At 39.8% G+C, this 25,429-nt stretch overlaps 1 protein-coding gene across 6 annotated transcripts in view; it reads left to right on the top strand.

The window, feature by feature from the left end:
* Positions 1 to 25,429, top strand: part of IL17RD (interleukin 17 receptor D) — an 81,967-nt gene that overhangs the window by 12,171 nt on the left and 44,367 nt on the right. The window contains exon 1 of one of the 6 annotated variants that reach the window (XM_090021334.1): positions 21,758 to 22,028. The exons of the other annotated variants lie outside the window; for them this stretch is intronic. Within the exon in view, the coding sequence (XP_089877460.1) occupies positions 21,978 to 22,028 (51 nt within the window). The 5' untranslated portion in view covers positions 21,758 to 21,977. Of the gene's footprint in view, positions 1 to 21,757; positions 22,029 to 25,429 lie in introns of those variants that run through there. 6 annotated transcript variants of the gene reach the window in all.

Below are 25,429 nucleotides of genomic sequence, written 5' to 3'. Positions count from 1 at the left end.
GCCTTCTTGAATTAAAAGCTTAATTAACAGCTTTAGAGTTTAATTGACCTGCTTCTCGGTTGGGCCAGTTATTAGTATGTCATCTACATATTGCCAGGTTCTTATCCCCTTACCTATGTAACTTGTATTGCCTTGAAAATTGATAAGGGTTTTGTTTATGCAACTATTTGCTGTGGCTGGTGAATTTTTATACCCCTGTGGACATACTTTCCAATAGTATGTGTTCCCATTAAGGTTCATATTTAATAAACCTTCTTCATCATCTATAGGGATTGAGAAGAATATGTTTTTCAAATCAATACTTGCTCCCCATGTGTGATCTTCTAAGCTTCTAATGGAATACAATATTTCTTGTGTGGTATGATTTTTTTTTGCATGATGCTCACATCCTCTATCTTTGAATTTACTTCTCAATAATCTACTTCTAATCTGACCTTCCCGTTACCTTTTTCTATGGTCCAGGCAGGACTGACATATTGCCTGGGGTAGTTAATTCAATAGCTCCCTCATTTATTGGCTCCTTATTAATGTTTGGGTTGGCATTAATAACAAGTCCTTAATTTGGTAGGCGCGTACCTTTTTTATCCTAGAGGGAACTTGGCTTTTTAGTTTAGGTTTATGGAGTTTCTCCCTTAAAACTTCAATTGGTAACATTTCTTTTAACAGTTCTTTTATGTGAAAATCATGCTTTATGCAACTTATACCTAATATATTCTTTGAGCCAATTACTACCTCTATTTCTTTCCCTCCCATCATTATTATAGTTCCAACCTGATGTTTAGTGTCTCCCATTCACTCCTATAATCATGATTTCTTCATTTTTCAGTATGACCAAATTTGAGTTTGCCTTTCTTATCATATTAACTTGTGCCCCTGTATCAATTAGGAAAGTTACCTTTTCTAATTTTAAATCTCTGGGATCCACACATTCTAGGGTCACATAAGGGGAGGAATCTTTTTGTTCTGATATAATTTCAGCTGTCTCGGGGGAGGGACAGCTGTCTCCTCCTGTAGCTCGTTTTTTGGATGGCTTTGTTTCTCAGCGGCCCATTCCTTCCAAGGGTTCCACCCATAGTTTATAGCCAATTGCTTATTTTCTTTTAGCATATTTTTCTTTAACTTCTCCCTTTCAAACCCTTTACTTAACAAGTATCCAAACATTGCCTTATCCTCTCTAGTTGGGATAGATTTCCTTTGGACCCTTTTCTGTTACATATACTTTGGGCTTTTTCTTAGTCTCTTCCTCCTGCACTATGGTTTTTATTTGGTCAGTTACCTCCCAGGGTGTTTGCCCTACCAGTTGTAGTAACCATGCTTTTACTCCTGGGGTCTTTATTATGTTTGCTGCTGCCTCTAATGCCATCCTATGACATGCCACTTGTTCAGGAGTGGTAATGAACAAACAATCATTCCTTAGATTTAGTTGTGCTGCTGTCAGGGCATTTGTGGGGGCTAGCCAATGGGCGAAACTAATTCCCCATATTATATACCTGATGTTATTCATGCCTCCCTCTAGATTTTGGGGAAAGCTTTGAGTTCCCAGGTGGTTTTTAACTCCAGTGGCAGTTAACTCAGCTAAAGTTACAGGATACATCCATCCTGGAACTATATTCATTGTGTTTATGAGGATTGCCCCCTTACTCCATCCCGAATGTCTCAATAATGGAATGGTCTCTTTCTGGCTCAACAGCACTCCTATTCCATTCTCCTCCCCTATTATCCTACCCAGCCAGATGTAACAATTTTCATTGATGCATCTTGCTGTTCTCGCTATCTCCTCTATCTCTTCCCTGTTCCTTTCTCGATAGGTATTCTGCCTAACTGTAGAATTCGTCCCCTGTTGCTTCCAAGTGGTAGTTACTATAGGACAAGCCTCCTGCATTGTGTTTTCTTATCTCCGGCTGCCTCTCCTACCTCATAGCTTCCTTTCAGTTCTTGTAATTCTGCTATAACTTCACCATACGGGGGAGTAATCAGAGGGGGTAAGTTGTACGGGTGTTTTATGTAATTTCTCCTCCTGCTGTCCTGTTTTATTTACTTCAGTTGGATTCATGGCCATTTTTAGGACATTATTTTCTGCAACTAAATTTTCTACCTCATGCAGTAACCAAATAATCCCCCCAGTTGCCTCGCCTAAGAGGGATGGATAATTAGGTTTCTTCAAAGGACCTCCTCATGCTTGCTTCCAGCTTACCTCTAACTCTCTTACTACTTCCCCGCTGTTGAGTGTGTAATATCCCTAGCTAATGGCAGTTCTAATTGATTGTATACTCCCTTTCCTAACAGTCTCTGCATTATTTCTCAGAGTCCTTCTTCAGCTTTTTTGCTTTCCTTTTTTCTACACGCCTCTTATTTCTGGCTTAACTTCCTTATTTTCTAGGGTCCAATCTTGTGGACCGTATGCTTTCTGAACGCCTCTTAAACAACACCCTAAACCGTCTTGCGTAAACACAAAACTACATAATTATTTCATCCTCATTTTTTAAATCTTTTATGCTTACTTTCCAAGTACCTGCATTATCATTATGAAATGTGCAATACTGCAATACATTCACCCCAGTCTTAAGTGGACAACCAGCACATCCTGTTTGTGACACCATGTTCTCTAGTGGGTTATGGATTGGAGAAGATCCCCCACTATTTATTGATCCGTTTGATGTGCCCGGTTGGGGCTAATTGTACCATTTCACAATGATCACACTTTAATTCATACAACCCATTTTATTTGAAAAATGATTACTGGGTGCATAACATTACTTTGTCTTGAGAACAATATAAACATCAAAACACTACAACCACATATACACTCTAAGACTAGTTAAGATTTCAACTAAGGGTTAAACTTGAATTAGAAAAGATATAATTATTATCATTTATATTATACTTATAGTCCTAGGATTCCAAGAAGCCAAACACCCTGATATATGCTGATTTTCAATAGGCTGGCCTCGGTAGTGATAGGAATGAGTCCCCTTTTTCTGGTCCCACTTGGGTGCTCTGCAGCTTCAGTGTGAACAAAAATTTTGCGTTCACGGAGAGAGAGGTTCAGGTGATCAGTCTGATCTGGCCTGCGCTTGTGATTCTTCCCTTGTTGTTCTGCAAGTGAGGTTACCTCCAAATTGGGACTGTGGTTTTTTGGGTTATATACTGGGTGAGTTGCCATCAAGGGCCCCTCCTACTCATCGCCGCTCCCAAATTTGGGCTCAGATATTATGTCATGGAAAATTTCCTTGGCGGGAAAGTTTTACCCACCAGGTGGAATTTTCCCTGCAGCGAACTTGTAGTGCCCTCACCTTCTGGGACTTTCCATACCACTATGATGACCCTTTAGTGCTCTCAGTATCTTATCTGTTGTATAAAATCCTTGGGCTTCAAGTTCTCGGAATTCTATAACTTTTATCATTTAACAAGTCTAATTAGGTTTTGATTCTATCCCAGACTGGCTAATGGGCATTCATTACATATATCTCAGAAACTTTATAAATTTATCATTCAGGTGATGCTCATAAAGTGTTACAGACACAGACTTTTATTATATGTGAATTTTATGAAGAGGGGGTCATGCACTCTGAAACAGGAGTGAGCATCCTAGCTTAATTAAGAATTCTACATTATTAGATGAAAATTAGTTGTTTTATACTTACCAGATACCCTAAAAAGTGCATTTTAGAAACCACTCCTTTTCTAAATAAACCTTTGTGTTGAATGATTAAATAAAATCTATATTCTTTGAACAATGGCCTGGGAAGTGTACTGAGAATCATGACCCACTATATCTCCTATATTTAAAACAAGACATAAATTTAAGAATTAAAGATGCCACCATATAGAGAAGTATGCAAGCAGTGAGACTTTTTCAAACTTTCCCCTTTTTGAGATTTAATAAAGCACTCTTCTGGCCTAGAAATCTACTAATCTGTAGTACAAAACTACAAACAACAGAAAACCTTTACTAGAGTCTGTTTCACTTTGAAAGGTGCAGTCATCCTGGACAGATCGTGTTGGACCCCATATTTGGATAGAGCATGTGGGAAGAATGCGATACATAATTTAAATCAGTGTGTGTGCTCCTCTTGTTTGTTTGCTTTGAAGAAATAAGAGAAAAATTAATCTCTCCATTAATGGAAAATTTTAAGTATTAGACTACAGATGAAAAACAATTTGGCTTCTTCCTAACAATTTGGAGCCTGTTGTATAGTTCCTAGGTGTATTCGCATTACTTGCCCAAAGAATAAGTGCCAAAATCAAATGGAATTTCCCCTTTTTTACTTTAGTGTCCACTGTTTCATTTTATCTATTTTATATCATCATATACTAGGTCTGTTTTAATTTTTTGCAAGTTGGTAGAATGGATAATTATAGTGTATGCTTTTAGCAAAAATTACAAATGATAATCTATGTAAATGTTGTTAAATACATTTTTATTGTTTATTTTCCTATATTATTTTAATAATAGGTAGAAACAAGCTACTAATGCTGTTACTACAATCCTAATTATCTGTGAGTAGTGCTGTTGAGGGTTTCAGATCAAAACATGCAAGTGTAAGGCTACTGGCAGACCTTCATTTCAAGGCCCAATAGGATCTGATCCCAATCCCCACAGTCACACCTCCTGCCATCCCACAAGACTCCTTGAGTTTGAGATCAGGGATTATATCCTAATCATGCCCTACTTGCCAGTGCAGGATAGCCTGGGAGCACAGTCCTAGGCTCCCCTGCACAGCAAATTGAAAGCCAGGTGCTGGAGTATCAGTTGATTGTTGGCTGGCACCAAGGACTGAACTGGCATGGGGAACAGGCCCCAGTGCAGTCCATGCCATGTGGACAGTCAGCTGATTGTCAAACCCCTGTGCTCAGAAGCTCTGGCTAGGTGCTTGGCTGCAGGAGCCAAAGGACTTTCCCCACTGAAGTCATTAAACCATGCACATGCTGGTTTTTTACACACCATGGTGCATGGGGACCCAAGGATTGAGCTGCTTCTACCCAGTCCCGGGTTCCCCATATGCTGTGATGAGGAAAAACTGTGTGCACTGCCCATCTGGGCTGAACAATAGTTTTTACAGGTTCTGGCACATGGGGACCCCTGGACTAGAGAGCCTCTCCCTGATCCTGGGTTCTGTTATGTTGGTATCTTTAAAAATTGTTTGTGCAGCTGGCTTGCACATGTTTTACTGACATTCCTGGTGCACAGGAACCCTGGGACTGGGGAGAGAGGATCCTTGATCCTGGGGTCTGCGGGTGCTGGGGATGTCAGAAAACCTCATGTTCTGTGGTTTGTTTACTCTACTGTCACATCATAAATTGACTTCAGTGTGTGGCCAGCTTACTATTTAAGGCATGATTAAAACATTAACTGCGTCTTAAATGCAATATGTGCCAGGGGCCTACGAGAAACTGTCAGGCTGTCCTTGCTAAGGCAAAAATTGTATCTAGAGCAGACTTATTGAGTACTAGAGGTGCACTGATACGGTCCGATATCAGATTGGTGCTGATATAAAGAAAATTGACAGTATTGGAAACTGGCCTAATCTGGCCGATAAATGCCCATGCCTTCGTGCAGCTGCAGCGCAGTATGTAGGCAGCGAGGAGCGGAGCCTGGCAGCTTGGAAAGCTGCATGCAGGTGGTAAGACTGTTGTGGTGGAAGGGGAGGGGAAAGGCAAAGGGTGCTGGGGGGGGGCAGATCAACACCCCTCATGGCATTGCCCAGCTGGGGTGCAACCAGACTGCTTGGGGCAGGTGGCAGTGGCACTAGGAGGGAGGCTATGGGGGGGCTATGGCAAATTTGGGGTTGTTGCAGCTTCTCTGTAGCTTCCCTCCCAGCGCTGTAGCCTCCCATCCCAAGCACAACCTGGCCCAGTCCACACTGGGAAGAGCCTGGTACAACATGCCCCACAATATGGTGCCTTACTTGTTACAGAACATGGTTGAAACATACAATGAATCCCATGTCAAGTTACCTGTCCCAAGGGGACAGAGTAAATATGGTAGAGTATGGCTGGGTTGCACTTTGTCTCTTTTCTGGATATCAAGATTTAGATGTGCTTGACATTCTGGAAGGCTACACGGCACAGCTAGTCAACTTTAATTTGTATTAATGAAGTTTTTGTTAGTGAATATTGTAATAAGTGGAGGCAACTCAGTAACTAGTTTTCCAAAATGTTGAACACTCTCAACTTTCACAAATTTAGTGGCAATAAGGGTGATTAGCCTTCTTTCACACTCTGGTCTAGAATGTAGTTCCAAGTATTCTGAAAAAAAGAAGTGTTGAAGGAAAAAGTTAACTGAATGAATACAATTACTCTTTAATTCAAAATAGGCTGTATTTTGGATATGATGTTTTTAATAAACTTCAGAGAAAAACATCTAAATGTTGTTTTAATTTTTTTTTCATTTTGCTTAATTGTTTTACTTTGAGTGATTTCCCTTCCCACAAGCATGCTGAAGTTCTCTATTTCTCTCTCTTTGGGGGTTTAAGAAGTAATGTGAAGTTTTGATTTGAGCTGGTGTGCAGACTTAGGTTTGAATGTCTGATTCCGCCTGCTCCACCCAAATGGGAGGAACTAGATATTTCTGATCTTACTCCTGAACATATTCAAATCCAACCAAGCAATCAGTGACTTCCCTGACTTTTTTTTGTATAAGCCTGTGGGAAAATTCCTGGTTGGCTGGCTATGAATTAATGAAAATCCTTAGAATGCTTCACTAATGATAGCTCCTGTGGCTTTAAAAATGCTATTCCCTTTTTTAATTTGGAGGAGGTCATGGAGGTTTACAGAAACTAAGAAAAGAAAATGTAACATCTGGCTGTGCTCTGCAGACGACTGCTTTTGTGTAAAGAGAAGTTATGGCACTTCCTCAGCATCAAACACTTTCAAGTTGATTCTTTCTAAGCTTTCCTTGCAAGAATGCATCTTACTCAAACTGTGTTTTTTAATAGATTTTACTCTATATTTTGAAAACCTGGATTTTACTATTAACCAGGATACTGCGATCCTAAGTTCATAATATTTTCACTTAAATATTTATCCTAAATCTATATTTTTCTTTATCACGTAAACTTATTTCTATTATCTTTCCTAAATTCTTTGAAATTCTAACCTTAAAAAAAGATTTTGACTGAAATCCTGAACTATATGAAGTCAGTGGAAGTTTTGATTTGGCAGTTGATAGCCACAGAGGAAGTTGAATCATTTATTTATTAAATTCCAAGGTATAGTCTGGTATTTTTTTAAACAGCTTCTTATCATTAGGTGAGGCCATGTTTTTCAATAATGCACAGGATACCTGTGTACATATTAGTTCAACTTGTTCACTTAGTTAAAAGTGACATTCTGTGAAAGTTTTGATCCAAACTGCCAGTTTATAAATGATTCATAATAGAAAATGTGGTCTCTTCAGTTAAAGATGGGTATTCTGTGCATGACCTGTTTCGCTGTCAGAAAATATACAAAGAAATATTTACAATGTTTAAGCATAACTTATTGACAGTATCTGTTTGTAAAAAATGCATTTGGATTTTGTACAGTGGTTCAAATGAATGTTCATTGATTGTAATAATAATCTGACAACATTATATCTCCATGTATATTTCCTTTTTAACATGGGTTAAAATCAAAGGTGAAACTTTTAAAGAAATGGGGTTGAAGCCTTACCTTGTTGTAGTCAGTGACACAGCTTCTTTTGTCCTGAGTATTTTGTCTTGGTATTTAAAGTCTGAATTCTACATCTGTTTTTAGGTGCCTAAGTAGGTGTCCTGATTTTAAAAGTTGCTTAATACTAAGCACCTTATATTGACTTCAGAGGGAGTGCTGGGAGCTGAGAACTTTTTAAAATCGGGGCATTTATTTTAATGCAAAGTAAGGCCATAGTGGCTTGTCTGCATGTGGTGTTACTGCATGGTTAGTGAAGCTATGAATTTACTGAGCACTTGTTCTACATAACTTTTCCTGTGGGCATACTAAGTGTATGTTAAGTTCAAGGTATCTTATTCTGTTTTAAGAATAGATTGAGCTATTTTGCATAATGGGGTACTTGATGGGCACTGAGAGTGTCCATATGTGGAGTTAGTGCAGAGTAGCTAGTGCTTTACAGATTCACACATTGGATTACCATGCAGTTACCGTATTGACCGTATTGAATCCAAGACAGTTTCAGATTTCAAATTTAAGATGACTCACTCCCAATAATTAGTCTATACATGGAACTTTAAAATAAATTAGTTATATTTTTTCATGTACAGAAACTCGTTATTTGAAGGGTTATTTTAAATTCGTTTCCCCCCACTTCTGTGGGGGAAAGCAGTGGCAGGGGGACTTACCCCCTGCTCCCTGCACCTGCCACCTTGCTGCCCATACCCAGTGCCAGCCTTTGCTGCTTTCACTGTCCACCCCTTTCCCCTCCCCCACAGCTTACCTTTTGCAGTGCCTCTAGTTCCAGCTCTGGAGTAGTTAGCAACAGTGGCCCTGGCCCAGGCTGTGGCCCTGGTCAGCCCAGCCAGGCAGCAGCAGGAGCAGCTCCAGGCCTGGAGCTGTAGCCAAAGGTAAGTGGCAGGGGCAGGGAGGTAGCAAGTGGCTGGGGTGGTAGGTTGCATGATCTTCCCTGCACTCCCCCAAGTTGAACACTGTGGATCTCCCAACACCCTCCCTGCCCCTACACCATAGTTTCCTCCAGACATGCTGCCCCCTGTGTGATCTCCCCCCACATGCACCCTCTCCCCTGTTGCATGAGCCACTCTGAGCCTGGCTAAATGGTGTCTTGGCTCCAGTTTCAGTCTTTGGTCTGTCCTTGGTCTGAAGCCAGAGCTGTAGTAGTAGTCTGCCCCATACAAGTACATGCATGTAAGACAAGCTTCTTTTTTCCCCGTGTTCATTGGGAGGGGGCTGGAAGTGGGGAATACCTCATCTTGGATTCAAGTAAATATGATACTTCCCTATGTAGACAAGCCTTAAGCAATGGGATTTTCAAGAGTGACCAAGTGAGGTAAGCCACATCTGCATGGCAAATTTAGTATGCCAGGCAGCAGAGTCCTTAGTTGAGCTGTTCTGCACAGGCTGCTTCCTATACTACTTACCTCCTATGTCTCTTCAGCTGAATCTAGTGCCATTTAGCCCCATGCTAATTATCCTGCCCATGGCATACGTATAAAACTGTGTCTGTCTTAAATGATTTACAGTTCTTTAAATTTGGATCATGCTTTTCATTTAACTATTTAAAAATGGTGAACATGTAACTAATATTAAGTAAGCACTGCTGGGACTCTAAAGAATTGGGAGGCACATTGGATACTGAAATGCAGGTATCAATGTGGTGCAACATAATGGTTATTTAATAGTGCACAGTGATGTTATACTCCTGACAGGAAATGAAGAACAGTATACCCAGTTGTAATTTCATGGGCAATGTATGTAAGTGGACTACAGTTTATGAATGGAATTTGTCCTGGGCACCTGATAGGTGACAGAGTCATGGTATAGTCAGGGACCACAAGTGGTTCACAAATCTCTTTCACATCTCCCCAGTGACTGCACCTCTAAGAGTGCAGAGTCTCATAACAAAGGTGCTGGCTGTTGTTACCCTCCTTAAAGTTAAGGGACTCTGCATTACTAAGATTGTTGCTTTTGTTCACAGCATCAAACTTTTATTAGAGGACCTGCACTGATTTATGCCAGGTGGGGAACTGGCCTTATCCTTTGATGTTTTTGTCAGAAATCAGTTTTCAGTGCCTTTTTTTCTACTTTATAATATAAAAATCCATAGTAAGTGAAATAAATGTTAAAAACTGTCAGCTTGTATGAACCATTTCTGAATAGATAAAGCTTTAGTATTACAATTCTTTTCAGGTAGAATGTTCATAGATCAACGTTTGAGTTATTAATATTCTGTAATTATCTTTACGCCTTATCTTGAAATAACTTTTTTCTGTAGTTAACATTTTATGTCAACAAAACTTGACCCTTAACGGGTGACAAGTTTTTATTCTGTGCTTTTTTAGAACAGCAATGGAAACAAAACCTCTATCTTTTATTCATAAGCTAGGAATAATACAAGTGGGTATAGCTTAGGTTTCTCCATATAGTTGCATTTGTAAAAGTAATTCTGTAATCAGGCCATTCACTTTTGGGGTTCTTTTTGAGTAAGGACCACTGGCCGTGAAATGTCATGCAGAGATTTAAAAATGGGACATTCATCTCACCAAAGAATGAGCTGGAAAGACAGAACTTTCTTTTTTATTATATTTTTGGCAGTAAATGGAAGAATCAAAGCCACAAAATAAATTAGAAGCTAAAACCCAATATTATTTAACGGCGTAGATAATAGGTACGAATAATTGCTCAGTCAAGCAGTACTATTTCTGTTATGAACATTTTGGTTGTTGCTTATTGTGGTCCTCAATTATGCATAAGTTTACTGTGTATAAACTTAGTCTGTTAATTTATTTGCATGCTTTTACATAGAAACTTGACTTTTAGGGTTGATTTTTCCGTATAGTCTTGTTGATTTGAGTTACGTCAGAGAAAAAATTGTTTCTGTATTTAATAGTCATATCCAAGTAACTTCTTCTGTTGTAATTTACAATGGACAGAAGAGGTAGAAATTTGCTGCAGTCTTAAGATTTACTTCATAAGTTAGTACAGGATTTTTTTTATATAGATGAAGGCTTTAACTGAAGGTCTTTATTATACTCTGTTTATGTTCCTGTTCAGTCTTCTAAGATTAGCTATTTAGAGATATGGTCTAGCTCGTATAAAAGGAAGCCAGGTAAAGTTCATAAGAAATACAGCTTTGATTTAACTTTCTAATCTTTACATTTGAGTGTTTTAAAAGCTCTTAAATCTTTTGTTGCAATTCTGACTTCCTGTGTGGTGTTTAACTAAGATGACTGGTAGGGGAAACCTGTGTATGACATTAATTTTCTGTCCAAAATACTTTTGTTAGAACTGATTGTTTCATAAAGAAAAGTGATCAGTTAATGTGCACAGCTTGTTTGAATTTTTTTTTTAAAGTTTGTAAATGCTTTTCAAGTTTTTTTTTTAAATTCAAAAGACTTTTTTTTTATAATTTGATCAAAGTAGCATAACCTGTGCCTCTGTTTTTGTTACACACTGATTGTCTGTGGATAACATTACATTTTTTCAGCATGAAACAGAACACCTCAAATCCCTAAAGCAGTCTCAAATTTATGGTTAATAAAAGAATTTATTGTACTGGATGTCATCTGTTATATCACTCTGGGAACAGAAACTGGCAGTGAGTGGACAGGAAATATTTCCATTTCAAATCGCTTCAATCTTATGGTTTAGGGCAAAAGTGTCTGATTTCAGCAAAGTCACTGTGAACAGCAGTGTAATAGAGGCGTTTTCATTGATTTAAATATGTATTATCTCTTTTCAAATATGTGTTTCCTCCTGCTTATTACCATTATTATTATAGTTAATATAAATGTTCTATTTAAATTCTTACATTTGGACTGATTATATTTCAATATTGTAATGGCAGAAGGAATAGTAATAGTGTATTTCCAGATAAATATCTGTACATGCCAAGAGAACAGCAGTAAGATAAGTTAAGTTAGTGTACCATGGCCAAACTACTTCAAAGTTTTAGATCTGTGTATTTATAATCAGTTACCTTTTGAATGGAGAAAGAACTCCTGTACGGTGATTATGCTCTTATATCTTAACGGATTTCTTAAACTGCCTCACATATTTTGTGTATTATAAAGTGTGAGATCCATAGAGTGTAACTTTTATTAATGGAAACTGCCTGTAGTCAGACTGGAGTTTCTATAGGTTTTCACAGATTAAATAGTATTTAAAATGTTTTACATAGTTTAAAGTGTAAAACTGTTAAAGTAACTAAATATGGTGTTTGGGAAGACAGCTAAGAAAAAAATTCATTTTTCTCTCACTTTAAAGTTAGATTACATTTTAATCCTGAAATCTAGTATCTTTTAATTTGGTCTATTAATATGTACATTGCAAATGTGGTTATTACAATGTAGTGCCTGCTAAGCTGACTTCCATTTTTTTGTTCTTTAAAATACATGCAGCAAAACCAACAGAAGTGCACAAAAAGCCTCATATAGACTGTTCTAACATTCTTATTCGTTTATTGGGAAATTAAAAGAAAAACCCCAACATATGGTTTGCAGTGAAGGCAGCAATTTACCTTCACTTTTCAATGCAGAACAGCTTTTATTTTAAGGAAAATGTTGGGAGGAAGCAGCTTAGGAGAAAGGAAGTTGTCACATGGTGTCCATGTGAATTTAAAAAATGTTGATATTTGTTACTTCAAACCTCTGACTTCCTTCAAATAATTTCTTTGGTTTCTTCTTTGGGCAGGGGGGAGGGGAGCTTTCAAAAATGGGAAGGCATTACAATGTATGAAAGTCCTTGTGTAGTTACTCACCTTCTAAAAGTGGCCTAGATACTAGTGCCCTTGTGTCACATAACCAAGCAGATTGCAGGACAATAAGTGTTAGCAAGACAGGTGTTTGGAAAAGTAAGCTTTTTGTAACACTGTATGCATTGTTATGTAGGGGCGCTTATAGAAGTGAAATTTTTTGCATGATGAGGCCCCTGAAAGTGCTCCTGACCCATAACATAACAGATGCTCACAGCTGCAGAGCACTTCTAAAATAGCTGATCACACAAAAATGTCTGTCTGATGAAGTATGAGAAAGGGTGTGCTCTAAGGCAGAGTACAGGTTCCCTTTTAGGGTTAATCTTGGGTGATTTCACCCACATCTTATATGCCTTTGCACAGGTGAGCACCAGATCAGCCCCATCCTCTGGGCTTTAGATTCTTCCTTAAGCTAGCTTTCCATTTTACATGGTCTTTTTAGCAAACTCTTTTCTTTGAGGTAACACACATTTCAAGTGTATGTAAAAAAAATCCTTAGTGTATAACTGTTTCCCCTTTAAGGGCTCACATTGTGAGATGGGTCTGGGGCTTACTCTCACTCTTCTTGAATAAGCCATCTGAGTTGCCTCTGAGCAGTATAAAAGCACTGCTTTTCTTTCTGAAGTTAATATGACTTATTTGCAGCACCCTTGTAAACCTAGGTAACGAGGAAATAGATGTATGTCAAACCCAGGTCTCACATTGGATATTGGCTGCCAGTAACCTGTTGTCTCTTTAAGGTATTATTTCACTGTGTAGATTAATGGTCATGTGATTTATCATTTACATGAAAGCTGTTTTAAATCTAGAAAAAAAACAGTCTGAAATCACAAATTCTTTATTCAGCACAGTTTTAAAATTGAGCAACCCAGTTTTAACCTAATGTAGAATAAAGGAGGAAACTTACTTTTAAACTGAGCCTTCTTATATACCAAGATTTGGGTCAGAGCAATCCTTCTGAAACAGTTTATAATAGAAATCCTACTTGACCCCAATCTGTGGCAAAGCAAATAGCACTGATAATAGCATAAGGTCTAGGCAGGTTGTGGTAAAGTTTGTGAGGGGGGGCAGATTTGACTGCAAGTATCACATTTCATAACAGGTAATAGAATAGTAAGAAAATAGCAATTTAGAGTCTGTCTCTTACTTTATGCCTAAAACATGTAACCATTGCTTTGGCCTGTTTTCAGATGTATTTAACATTACATGCGCTGGAAAAATGGATCTCTTAAACTGTTTCACTTGTTCAAGTGTATTGTAGCATGTGATATCCATAGGGCATAACTTTTATTAGTAGAAACTGGATTTAGTGCAACTCGCCAGTACGACTTTAGTCATCAACATAGTATTCAAGATTTTGTATGTAGAAGCTCTTTTATTAATAGTTAAAATATCATGGAAGTTGATAGCACACAACAGCTCTGACAAAGTATTTAGTACAGGCACAGTATTTACATGATTGTTCTAAACTTCAATACGATTTAGCAGCATTGTATTGGTTTTTCAATCCAAGCATTTGAACTGGTTGCATGTATAACAGTATCTGACTCTTGGTCTTCTGGGCTCTCTCCGCTAAACGCATGCTCTCAGAATGAAAAGCCAGGATCATTGTGAAGATGCACAGGACTAGATATCTAAACAGATGTTCAGATTTCATGGTCATGGACAAAATCAAAAGATCTAGGTTGTGTGAGAAACAAAACTGCAAGAAAAAACTCAGCTTTGACATTCAGTCTTCTTTGCCTTTTTGAAGGTGAAGAGTGGACCTGGCACGTGTGAATTTTTCTTTTTGATTCTTAAATGACTTCAGGAAGTCAGTTCTGCTCCTGGTTGATAAAATTCCAGTTGCTGATTATAATCACCCGGCACAGCTTTGGTTGTCTCAATAGCTGCCAACAGGGAAGGCTGTTAGACAGGGTTTCCTCAAACTATGATCCTTCAGAGTGCTCTCCTGGTGTTCCCTAGAACATGTGCTGTGACTTTGTGCTTGTTATATGGTTTATATTCTGGAAACAGATTTGATTAAGCTGTACGTGAAGGCAGTGGTCAGTGTTGCAACCATATTGGTTCCTGTCAGTTGTATACATAGCCCATAACAGATGGAAGTTACAAAACTGCCACCAGGTGGCCATCAAATGGGTTTGTTTCTGTGCTTGTCCCTGAACGTATGTAAGACGTAGAGCAGGTAGTGTTCTACTAGGATGTCCGTAGCCCAGCCCTGCCGAGTCGTGCTGTGCCTGTTAGTGCTCCACTGGAAGCACTGTCTTTCTGTTAAATGTGATGCTGCGTGAGGGCTAGTAAGCATGACGATTTAGATTTATTGTTGTGTACCCAGCTGCATGCACACATGACTACTTTGCTTCCACTTTGGGAACTAACGGGCACCATGTCTCTTGGCACAATACTGCCTTGTGCTGTGTAGGTGTAGTTGCAAAGGTCAAAGCAGCCATTCTGTGATACTAGCAATGCAAATGTCTGAAAAGGACCAAAATGAGAGCACCTGAATCTTTTTGCTCATATGATGGACAGATTATTATAGTGTAAATGCCCTACCAAAGATCTTCAACTCACACAGCTACTACTTGAGCTGCAGGAATAACTATTATCATTTCTGTGGATCACTGCTAGAGGGAGCCTTGATGTATTGTGTCATATAGGTGTATACAAGCAGTAGGTATCTGTATACAAGTAACTGCTGGCTATAATGCTGGGGATTAAGAATCTAGGAGTCTATGTCTGGCTCTAAGCTAAGACTTAGAAATAAAAGGACTAAAGCCTGCACGTTTACCACATTCAGGCTTAAAAGTCAGTATAGCTGAGACCTGGGCTCTGTTCTTGGAGTCAGTTTATACAATCTGTTCATTAATTTGTTTTTAAAATGGAGGGATCCTGGCTGCCTTCTAGGGGAAGAGGACAGTAAGTTACTTTTTGTTCTGTTATCCTTTCTATCCCTCTATATACAGATCTTGAGACTAATGCCACAAGCTCTGTCTTGAATATGATCTATAACACCTTTGCATTGCTACATAGCAGATGTGCTGTATTTCAAGTCCTAGTTTCTTATTACCTGAGCCGTTAAACTCAGAAGTGCAGCATATTTAGCCCCTGGGGGAGGAGAGAAGGCCTGCTGTCATTTAGAATAAAAGTCGTCTCTGGAGTGGATTCAGAATGAAACTCTGCCTATTCCATTTGTACTACAAAGACAGTGGCTGCGACACGGACTATTGAAAGCGGCGTGGGGTTGGTGGTAAGTATATTCTTCACTTTGGACGTGGAGTGTTCTTGGCAGCCAGGAAGCAGATTATTCTAGGAATGAACCACTTTTTTAATGATGCACTCCAGAAATCATTTTAATGGATGAGTACAATTGTGTGCTGTTAAATCCTTGAAAAGAGGCAATGTGGAAAAGTCCCAAATCTTAAAGTATAGATTTTCATATTATCCTGATCTCTACAATGATATGATCTCCAACCAACCTTTCCTCTACCTTTCCAAAAATGAAAGCTGTGTTACAGGATGACACTGAAAATAAAGGACACTAACTTTTTGTGCAGCTGTGAGCTCATGTAAGCACATAATGTTTTTCCCAGCTGTGCATATGTGCTTCATTCTTCGGCATAGGGAATAGATTGGAATTTAGGGGAATCTCCCTTTGAGGTCTTCCAACAGCAAAGCTCTTAAAAAATCAGTGATCTTTCTTTAAAGGATGCATTAGCCAGACTGGGGTTGAAGGAAGACATTACACAAGCGTAGGCAATATAAAATGGACAAAGCATGTTACATTTTTGACATACCAGCCATCATAAGAGGTTATCCTTATAACAGTTGCAGTGTGAGCAGCTGTGCTCCCTTTTTTTCAGAGAGATTTGAGATAAACACTCAGAACTGGAAGCTATAATCAAAGGCTTTTGTACTGCTGTTTAGAGCACTTGGAAGGTATCTCCTCATTTTTTTTAATATGCTGTTGTAGTGAATTTAAATCTCTAAAGCATCATAAAGCAAATTTTGAAATTTAAATTATATAGACAGAGCAACTCTGAGCAAAGCACTGAGCCACATGTAAAGTACACTGTAAAAACTTCTACATTCTGTATATTCTAGCTTTCCTCTCATTACAAACCAATGAGAGATTATACAGGCCAATAGTAAAATGCAATAATCATTATAATTTTTAATGAAAAATAAAGTCTCTGAGTAAATAGAGGCTTTTAGCATCTCTTATTAAATGAATGTATAGAATTTTATCTTCTCCCCATAGAGAATGGGTTGGCTTCTATTTATATGCTGAAAATTGGGGGACTCCCCTTCATTTGGTTTTAAACTAATAGTCCTTTAAAATAAAAGTATTTATTGTAGTCTTGATCAGTCTGCAGGAGGTACACGACCTATTAAAAAAGTGTGCATTGCTTCATAATGGGCAGAAATCAATCCACCAAATCATAACATTTTAGAAATCAGTTTGTGATGTTTTTCCTTGGCTGCAAGACATGAGCATGAACTTCAAAAGAAACTCCACAAGTGGTTTTTTGTACGTAATGGATTATTCTTACAGTAGTATATGGGGATGAGTTCTTGTGCGCGTTTTAATATAGTTCATCATAAGAGGACTTCTAACATTCAATCGACTGTGAAACTTGCACTGTCTTTTCTCAAAAGATGAAAAGTGAGGAAGACTGCGTAGCTTGGTGAACTTTTAAATTTGGTTCAGAACCACTGCAAATTAAAGATCGTTGAAACACAGGTATAACATCTGTTTAATTTTGGAGAAGGACCTACTGGTATCATATACAGTTTTCCCTCCAATTTATGTGGTACGTGCATTCCTGGAGAACGCTGCATAAATTGAATTTGCATATAGAAAACCCACTTTATAATGTAAGAAATAGGGATAGGTTCCCGTGTTGGCTGCTCCAGCATGGGCTGGGGTGAGTGCAGACAAGCAGAGCCCCAGGTGGTGTAGGGCATGGCATTCACCCCAGCCTTGGCTGCAGCAGCCCTGGGAGCTGCCGGCACCAGCTGTCTGCACCAGGGTATGGTGCAGCCCAGCATCTAGAGGGAGCTGGCATTGGCCGCTCCCAGGACAACCATAGCAGGAGCTGGGGTGAGTGGGGAGAGGCAGAGCCCTGGAGGGTTTGGGGCATGGTGCAGTTCAGTGGCTGCAGGCAGCTGGTGCTGACAGGTCCTGGGGCTGCTCTAGCATGGGAAGGGGTGAGTGGGGCCATGGCCTTTTTCCTTCCCCCTACAGACTTACCTGCTTGGGTGGGGGGTATCTATGCTTATTGCATAAGAGCGAATTTGCATATATTGAGGGAAACCTGTATTCTATTTAGACAAATTTTCAGGGAAGCTTCATAGAATCATAGAAAATCAGGGTTGAAAGGGACCTCAGGAGGTCATCTAGTCCACAACCCCCTGGTCAAAGCAGAATCATCCCCAACTAGATCAGCCCTGCCAAGGCTTTGTCTAACTAGGTCTTAAAAACCTTCAAGCATGGAGCTTCCACCACCTCTCTAGGTAACCTGTTCCCAGTGAGAACATTCTTAATAATATCTTACCTAAACTTCCCTTGCTGCAGCTTGAGACCATTGCTCTTTATTCTGTCATCTGGCACCACTGAGAACAGACTAGCTCCATCCTCTTTCAGACCCCTACTTCAGGTAGTTGAAGGCTGCTATTAAATTCCTTCTCAGTCTTTTCTTCTCTAAACCAGGGGTTATCGACCAGGGGGTATGCATACCTCTAGGGGTATTTAGGCCGTAGGGGGTATGCATAGGCAGGCAGGCAGGGACAGAGTGCGCCTCGGGGCGTGGTGGCAGTGTCACCCCTGGTGCATTCCCATACTTTGCTTCTTACTTGGTGAAGGGGGTTAGTGTACATGTAGATGGTGATGTTTTACTGCAGAGCTAATTAATCTATTCCACAGTAAAGCACACATGTAAAAGCACCCATATATTGTTATTCTCTTAAATGTCTCAAATTCCATAGTTACCAGCATGTTGGTCTGTTCTGCATTTCTATACTTTAAGATCATAGAACTTAATTTTATTTGTAAAACTGTTAATCCAGCATGTACAGAATGATCACCACACTAATTTGTAATTTTTTATTACATTTCAACTTTTAATACACTGAAGGCTGATCACTGCATATTTTTGAAAGTGACAGCACTGATAGTGAAGGATTTGATTTTATTAGTGTCAAAAACTGTCAGTTACTGGAATCCATATTAAACCCATTGGATTAAACAGTATAATAGCTGTTTCTTTCTTGTATTGATATCCTGGAACAGTACTCCAGCTAGTGTTCCATCCTTTGTGTTAATGATCTAGTTTAAATTATTTCTGCTCTGTATGGCATTACTAATATGCAGAGAAATCATTAGCAGCTTGGACAAAAATCTGAGTCATCCTCTGTCCCTCTACCATTGAAACTTGGAGTAGTAATAAACTCTCTTGAGTTGAAAAAAATTATGGAGAAATACAGTACTTAAAGTCAGATGGCATAACAGTGGTATTGTTTATGAAAGATTGAGATTTTAATTTGCTATATAGTAGTTCCATTATCACTCTGTAGTAATATTCTTTAAAATATAACCTTCACATGCATGCTACAGAATAAGACTTGCTCTTTTATTACTATAGTTGACAACCTACCCAAATTGAGTTTGAGAACGTATTATGATACGCATTGTATATATATTCAGTAAGAGACAGCCTTTGTTCAAAAGAGACAGAGGTTGGGACAAAAAGCAGTATTATTGTACCCATTTAAGAGAGGAACTGAGGCAAAGAGATTGAGTGACTTACCCAGTAGCATAGGGTTACAAGCAACAGCTAAGACTTCTTTTTTTCTGAAAAAGAAGCAAGTACTAAATGACTGCGCAGTAACAACTGTGCAGTCCAGTGCACATGTAGATGTGCCCATTGCGTGCTATACCTGTGAATTTCTCTTATCCCCTCTCCTGCTGTTTTTTCACTATGCTGTGCCTGGTTCCTATGATTGGAGACCTGGAAAAGAATGCCTTGCATTCGAAAACTTGGCTAACTTTGTTCCAACTATACAGTTGATCCAATAAAAGATATCACCCTAAGAAATTCTTCCCTCACACACAACTTCTGGACCATCATGACTACAGCATCACTCTTACACTATCTGTTCTGTATGTGACAGACAGGGAGTCTAACAGAATATTTAGTAGAAGATCCTTGATTCTAGAAATCATAGGTACCAACATTGTTTTTTTGACAGTGGGTGCTTGCAGATGTAACCCCCGCAAAAAAAAAAAAAACCCACAAAAAAACCCGGAACTTTACTTTTAACTACTTGTGTTCCTGTGCCAGACCCAACACGTACCCAGAAGAAGCAGTGCATTACTTCACTGGCTTTCTAGCGTCTCTAAAGATGGGGTGCTTTAATGGGACTTTTTTGGAGCTTTTATGTAATAGCTGATTGAATCAGTTTTAGCTAAAAGTGCCAAAAAAGCCCCTCTGAAGCACCCAATTTGTACAGACCCTATAGAGCCAGGTTGATAATGTGCTGCTGCTTCCAGTAAAGTGCACTTAAAAAAACCCAAACATTTGCAAGCCTGGACCTGTGGGTGCTGAGCACCTGCTAATTTTTTTGGTGGGTTTTGGTGGGTGCTTGAGCCCTGGAGCGCCCATGGAGTCAGTGCCTGTGTTCTTGCACTCTTCCCCTGTGCATTCTCTTTCAAAAGCTTCCTCTCCTTTTCATATGTTAGAAGTATTAGAAAATTAAATAATCAAGGTTGTATTTTTTTAAAAAATTTGTGTAGTTGTTGGGTTCCTTGTTTAACCACCTGTTTGCCAGTCACCAACTTTCTGCTAAAAACTCAGGAAGATGGAGACCCTTCTCTGTATGCCTGTGGCTTTCTAAATATAGACATAAGTGGACAGTCTGTAAAGTAATCAGGAATACTGATATTTGTTTAGATTCAGAATAATATCAAATGTTGACATGAAGTAATAGGTTTTATTTACCTTGCATAGAACAACTACCCAGTGTGATGATTTTATGGCATATAATTGGTGCATTAGAGAAAGCAGGATGTGTTAAATGCTTTGTCCTGGGAAATTTTAGGAGGAAATTCTTTTTATAGTTTAAATCTTAATCACAAAATTTTGCCATCTGTCCAGGTCTCCTGCCACTAAAAAATCTAGGTAGCACTACTGAAAGTATACATTTTTTGAACAGATCTTTACTATTGTCTAATTTTTTTTAAAGGAAAACTAGGCTAAAAATAGTTCAGCATGACTAACAAATTAAATGAAGCAGGTCAGACAACTGAAAATACTTTAAGAGAACTTAGAAAATGCTTGAAAGAAATAATGGCTGGTACCCTTCTTCTGCCATGTTTGGCTGCATTGAATCCTGGGTTTGATTGAAGAGATTTAAGATTTTCTTGGTAGAAGGCAAACTGTATGCAAACTGTCTCCTGTTGCTAGTAAATTGTGGCTTTGAGAACTGTTTTGTTCCTTAAAATAAACCTGTTGGCACATATTCGGGAGCAGCTGTCTAGAGATGCATTGCATTCTAAAGATGCACAGAATAAGTTCTTTTTTATTTGTGGTTTTCCAATGATTTATCATTTCCTAACTGATTGACTGGTATGCTATAAACTAACCCTATATATTTGTATTTCAGAGAGAGAGAATAAAACAACTAGCAGCAGGACACACTAAAATCATACCTTGTTAGACTCTTTGTGATATTACTCAAGTAGCTCTAAATAATAACTTATCTTTTTACAGCATCTTGTCGGGGTAAGGCCTCCAGCGCCTCCCCATGTCGGGGCCGGTTACCGGGCGCCAAGGCTCTGCTCAGCTGTGGTTGGGCACTTTACACGTCCTTGCCTTTCCTGCCACGACTTTGGTGTTAATAGAGTTGGTTCTGATGGTCCGGCGCATGTTGTCCAAATATGAGACTCCTCGGCGTCCTGCGGGTGTCGCACTGATGAGGGCTCCGCCACCCCTATACCCTCGCCCATTCCACCAGGTGGTGGCCGACCGTCCGGTCCGGCCACGGATCTGCCCGTCACTCAGGCAGTCCACAAAAGAAAGATGCAAATCAAAACCGGCGCTGTGCTCATGACGGTTCTCTCGGTTGGAGCAGCTGCTCCCGCCCTCTGCAGTCATCCTCCGATACAAATTTGCCGCCCCCCCCGTGGGGTTTGAACCCCCTCTTTGGCTCTCCAAGAGTCCCCTGTGAGGGTTTAATCGACCTCCCCTCGTTACAGTTAGGGCTCACTCTTGAGCTGTGCCCCTATTACAGGGACTACAGTAGCCACAGTCAGAGAGTGCCCTTATACTAGAGTTTATAAAGTGCTCGGCTCCTGCCGAGTCCCAGCCGCTCCCGGCTGGTCAAAACAACAGTCCGATGCCCCGCAGGGATAGCTGCCTGGACTCAAAAGCCCCGCTGGGGCTTTCCCTTTCCCCAAAGGCTCCTACCGCAATTGAAAGCCGCTCGCATCTGCTGCAACGTGCTCCGGCCGACTTCAGCTCTGTCGCCGCCTTCTTCTGGTTCCGCCTTCCCCCTGGTCGTCCCCGGCCTCTCTTTTATGACGGCCCCGGGAGTACCGGCCCTTCGCTTTCCCACACACCTGGGAAAGGTGAGTTCTTGCCCCGTGTCTTGGGCCTATGGGCGCGTGGCTCGCGGGTTCCCGCTTGGGTGGGAGCCCCGGAGCCTGCAGGCTCCTTCTGTCCCTCACACATCTTTCATCACAAAGGATCCTAAAATACCTCATAAACTTAACTGGCATATAAATAATACAGACATACACACTTTACCTTTTGTTGGGGTTAAGCTCACACCTATTTTACCTTGGCATCTTTACAAAGATGAGCTCAAGAATACTTTATCTAGTTGAAATGACAGAAGAACTTAAGCAGACAAAAGGTCTTCCCAAGTAGGAAGTTGACTATAACACTAAGGATAAAGTTCTCATGTGCAAAGCATCTTGATTACAAAAGATGATAAATGGTCAGGACTGCAATTTTAGGTGTTATGCAAAAGAATCCTTGATTTTTTTTATTTTTTTTTTTAAAAAGATATTTAAAGCTTAGAGAATAAATATGACATGTTTCTACAGAAAACTATTTGACAAGGCTGGGATATATACCAGATTGCTGATTAAAACAACACTTTTCAGATTATAGCTTGAATGTGAGGCTGCAGTACATCTGTGCTATCTCTAGTACATTGCCTACATTAGAGTTTTTTTTACCCGGAGTTGACTGCCAGTTAACTCAGTTTAGCTACTACAATCAGTATAGACAGTCTGTAAATATTTATTCCAGGATACAAATGCTTGTGCTTTACCTTACCCTAGAGTAAATGAACTTGAGGTAAAATACTTTAGTGTAGCTATATCCCAGGAGACCTAGAGAGAAACACTTGAAACATTTTCATGTCTGAGAACCTAGATCTAAAGGAAGTGTATTGTGACCACGGTTAGGTCACCAAGCATCTTACTCCATGGAAAGCTGTACTGTGCTCAGGAAGTCAAAACATTAAGTATGTTAACATGAGAACAAAGGTTCTTCCCATTGAGAGGAAGGGCCTAATTGATGTCCCAGACAACCGAATACCCTAGCTGAAAGGGATGGTTGTGTAAGAGTAGTATGCTAACACCTGGAGACTGACCATAGGTTTTTGTTGGATTTTTGTTGGTAACCTGGGAGAAACAAAAGGACATCACTATCTGGCAAACTATCTTTGAGACAATGTACTTGGGAGGGTAAGTAAGCAGGAGTATCCCCTTCTCTTAGGCTTAGTGAAAGAGATTTTTAGCATTATTTTCAGGGCAGCTGGTAAAATGGTTTGCTGCCAGGTGTTTCGGTAATGTCCTCTAAGCATTCTATCTCTGACATTTTGACCTCATCCAGGAGTAGCTAGTGGATATGTTAAGCTTGTTGTTCCTATAAGTATTTGCCTTAAGCATCTTTCTACTAGTCATTAGTAACTTCTTGTATATATAATGTGCACTAAATATTCTAGATCAATTCTTGCTTGGTCCAAATTAATATCTTTACCCAAATATAAGATGACCTTGAATACGAAATGCTCCCACCCATTAATTAGATTCTGTATATGGGAAATTTATAAATGTGTTACAGTTCTTCAGGTATAGAATTTAATTATTGAAGGTTTGGCTTGAATTTGGCCCTCTCCCACTGCTGCAGCAAGGAAAATAAATCTGGGGGACCAGGTAGGCCCTTTGCCCTCTGCCCCTTCTCCCCCAACTTCTTTCCCCCTCCCCTAACTTGACAGACCCTACTTTTCCTGGCCACATGGAAGAGAAGGGCAAAATTTACACATAGGCAAATTACTATAGGTACCCATAGACTTAGTTCATCCAGAATTGAGGCATTTTGCATTTTTTGAAACTACTGCAAGTTTTAGCACAGGTACACCATAAAGCACACTTTTAAGCAGCACTTTATGTATACTTATATATAGTACAGAACTATATATTTCTAAAAACATAGTTTGTGTGTGTGTATTTATATACACACCTATACCTTTACCATTCTGTCTCGTGACCAACATGGTTCATCTGACAGTCTACAGTTAACTATAATCATCCCCTTTACAGTAACCACAATTGTGTACAGGAGGAAGACCTGAAGCTCAAAACAGTGGCAGTAAGCATAACATGGAAAAAGAGTTGAAGAGTGGAAATTAAGATTGGGAGACAAATAGATGAAGTGGAAGAAAGTGGAGAAGAAAGGAAGAAAGAAGGTGACAGTGGGAGCAATGGTGGAGGCAGCAATGATGAGAGTAATGGCAGAGGCAGCAATGATGAATCCAGAAGGAAGACGGGAGCAGAGGCGAGTGGGAGACAAGAGCAGGTACGTTGGTGGAGCAGCAGAGGATGGCAGGAGCACAATGGCAGGCTGGCCCACTGAGAATAGCATGGCAGGAATACATGGAAGAGGCACCAAGAGAAGCTAGAGAGGAGCAGAAGCTGCAGATAAAGGCAACTTTAACTGTCAACAGGAAGCAGATGGGATTGATGATGAACAGATATGATTTCCTGGAAAAGGTACTGTTTTGGAGATGCAAGCAGAATATCTCACCAGACTGATTGCTTTCTCAAACTAAAAGACTTGAGAATTGACTTCTGGCAATGGAGAAGGGTATGGGAACTTTTGTAAGAAATATGCAGAGAAACATGAGACAGATGAATTAAGAGAGATAAAGTTCATAGCAGGGGAAGGGTCGAGAGAGAGTAATTATAGTTCAACTGTACATGGACCCTATAATTCCCTTTCATCCCATCTATCTCCTCCTGTACGGCCTCAAATCACAGAAATTTTATCTTCCCCCACCCCCCTTCTTTGTTTCACCCACCTGCAGTGTTTCTTCCACCATTTCTACTTCAGTCTCCAACCCCTCCTCTCCTCCAGGTTTTGCTGTTCCTCAGGGGGTCTGACTATACTTGCGAAAGCTTTGGGGTACCTACAATACAAGAGTTCTTCTGCCCTCTGGGTGAAACAGTTCAGAGATGGAGGTGGGGGTAAGGAAGAAAGAAGAGACCCTACAGACAACAGAAGTGGAGATGGAGCAAGAGAAAGAACCAGAGAGACAGGCCAGAAAAAGAAGAAAATGCAGGGGCTGAAGATCAGGAAAAAGAAACCTGATAATCAGGGAGGTGAGTCAGAGGAAGAGCCGGAGAGCAATTTCTAGCTGCTAATGCCCCTGGGTTCCAGTTTGGAGTAGAGACCAGAAGACAGGAAGTGGTGGGGAGGCAGGAAAATGCAAGCATTCCTAAATGTGAAAGCATTTTGGCAGTTTGCAAAGGCTACAGGGATGTGAGTAATGGAGGAGGAGGAATTGACCACCCCAAGCACAGATGAACCTTAAAGGAACAAGTGCACTCGGCTCAAGAAAGCTTGGACAAACCTGAAAGAGACAGACACACTCATTTTAAAACAAGCATAAATTGCATTGACAAATAGTTTCACTTAATGTCAGGAGTACCTTAACAAGGAAAAATGGGAATAGATT

The sequence above is a fragment of the Crocodylus siamensis genome, chromosome 11 (genome assembly GCF_052110815.1).
Source record: "Crocodylus siamensis isolate JL-2025a chromosome 11, ASM5211081v1, whole genome shotgun sequence".
NCBI classification, from domain to species: Eukaryota; Metazoa; Chordata; order Crocodylia; family Crocodylidae; genus Crocodylus; species Crocodylus siamensis.
This window is presented reverse-complemented; position numbering and strand designations above follow the sequence as displayed.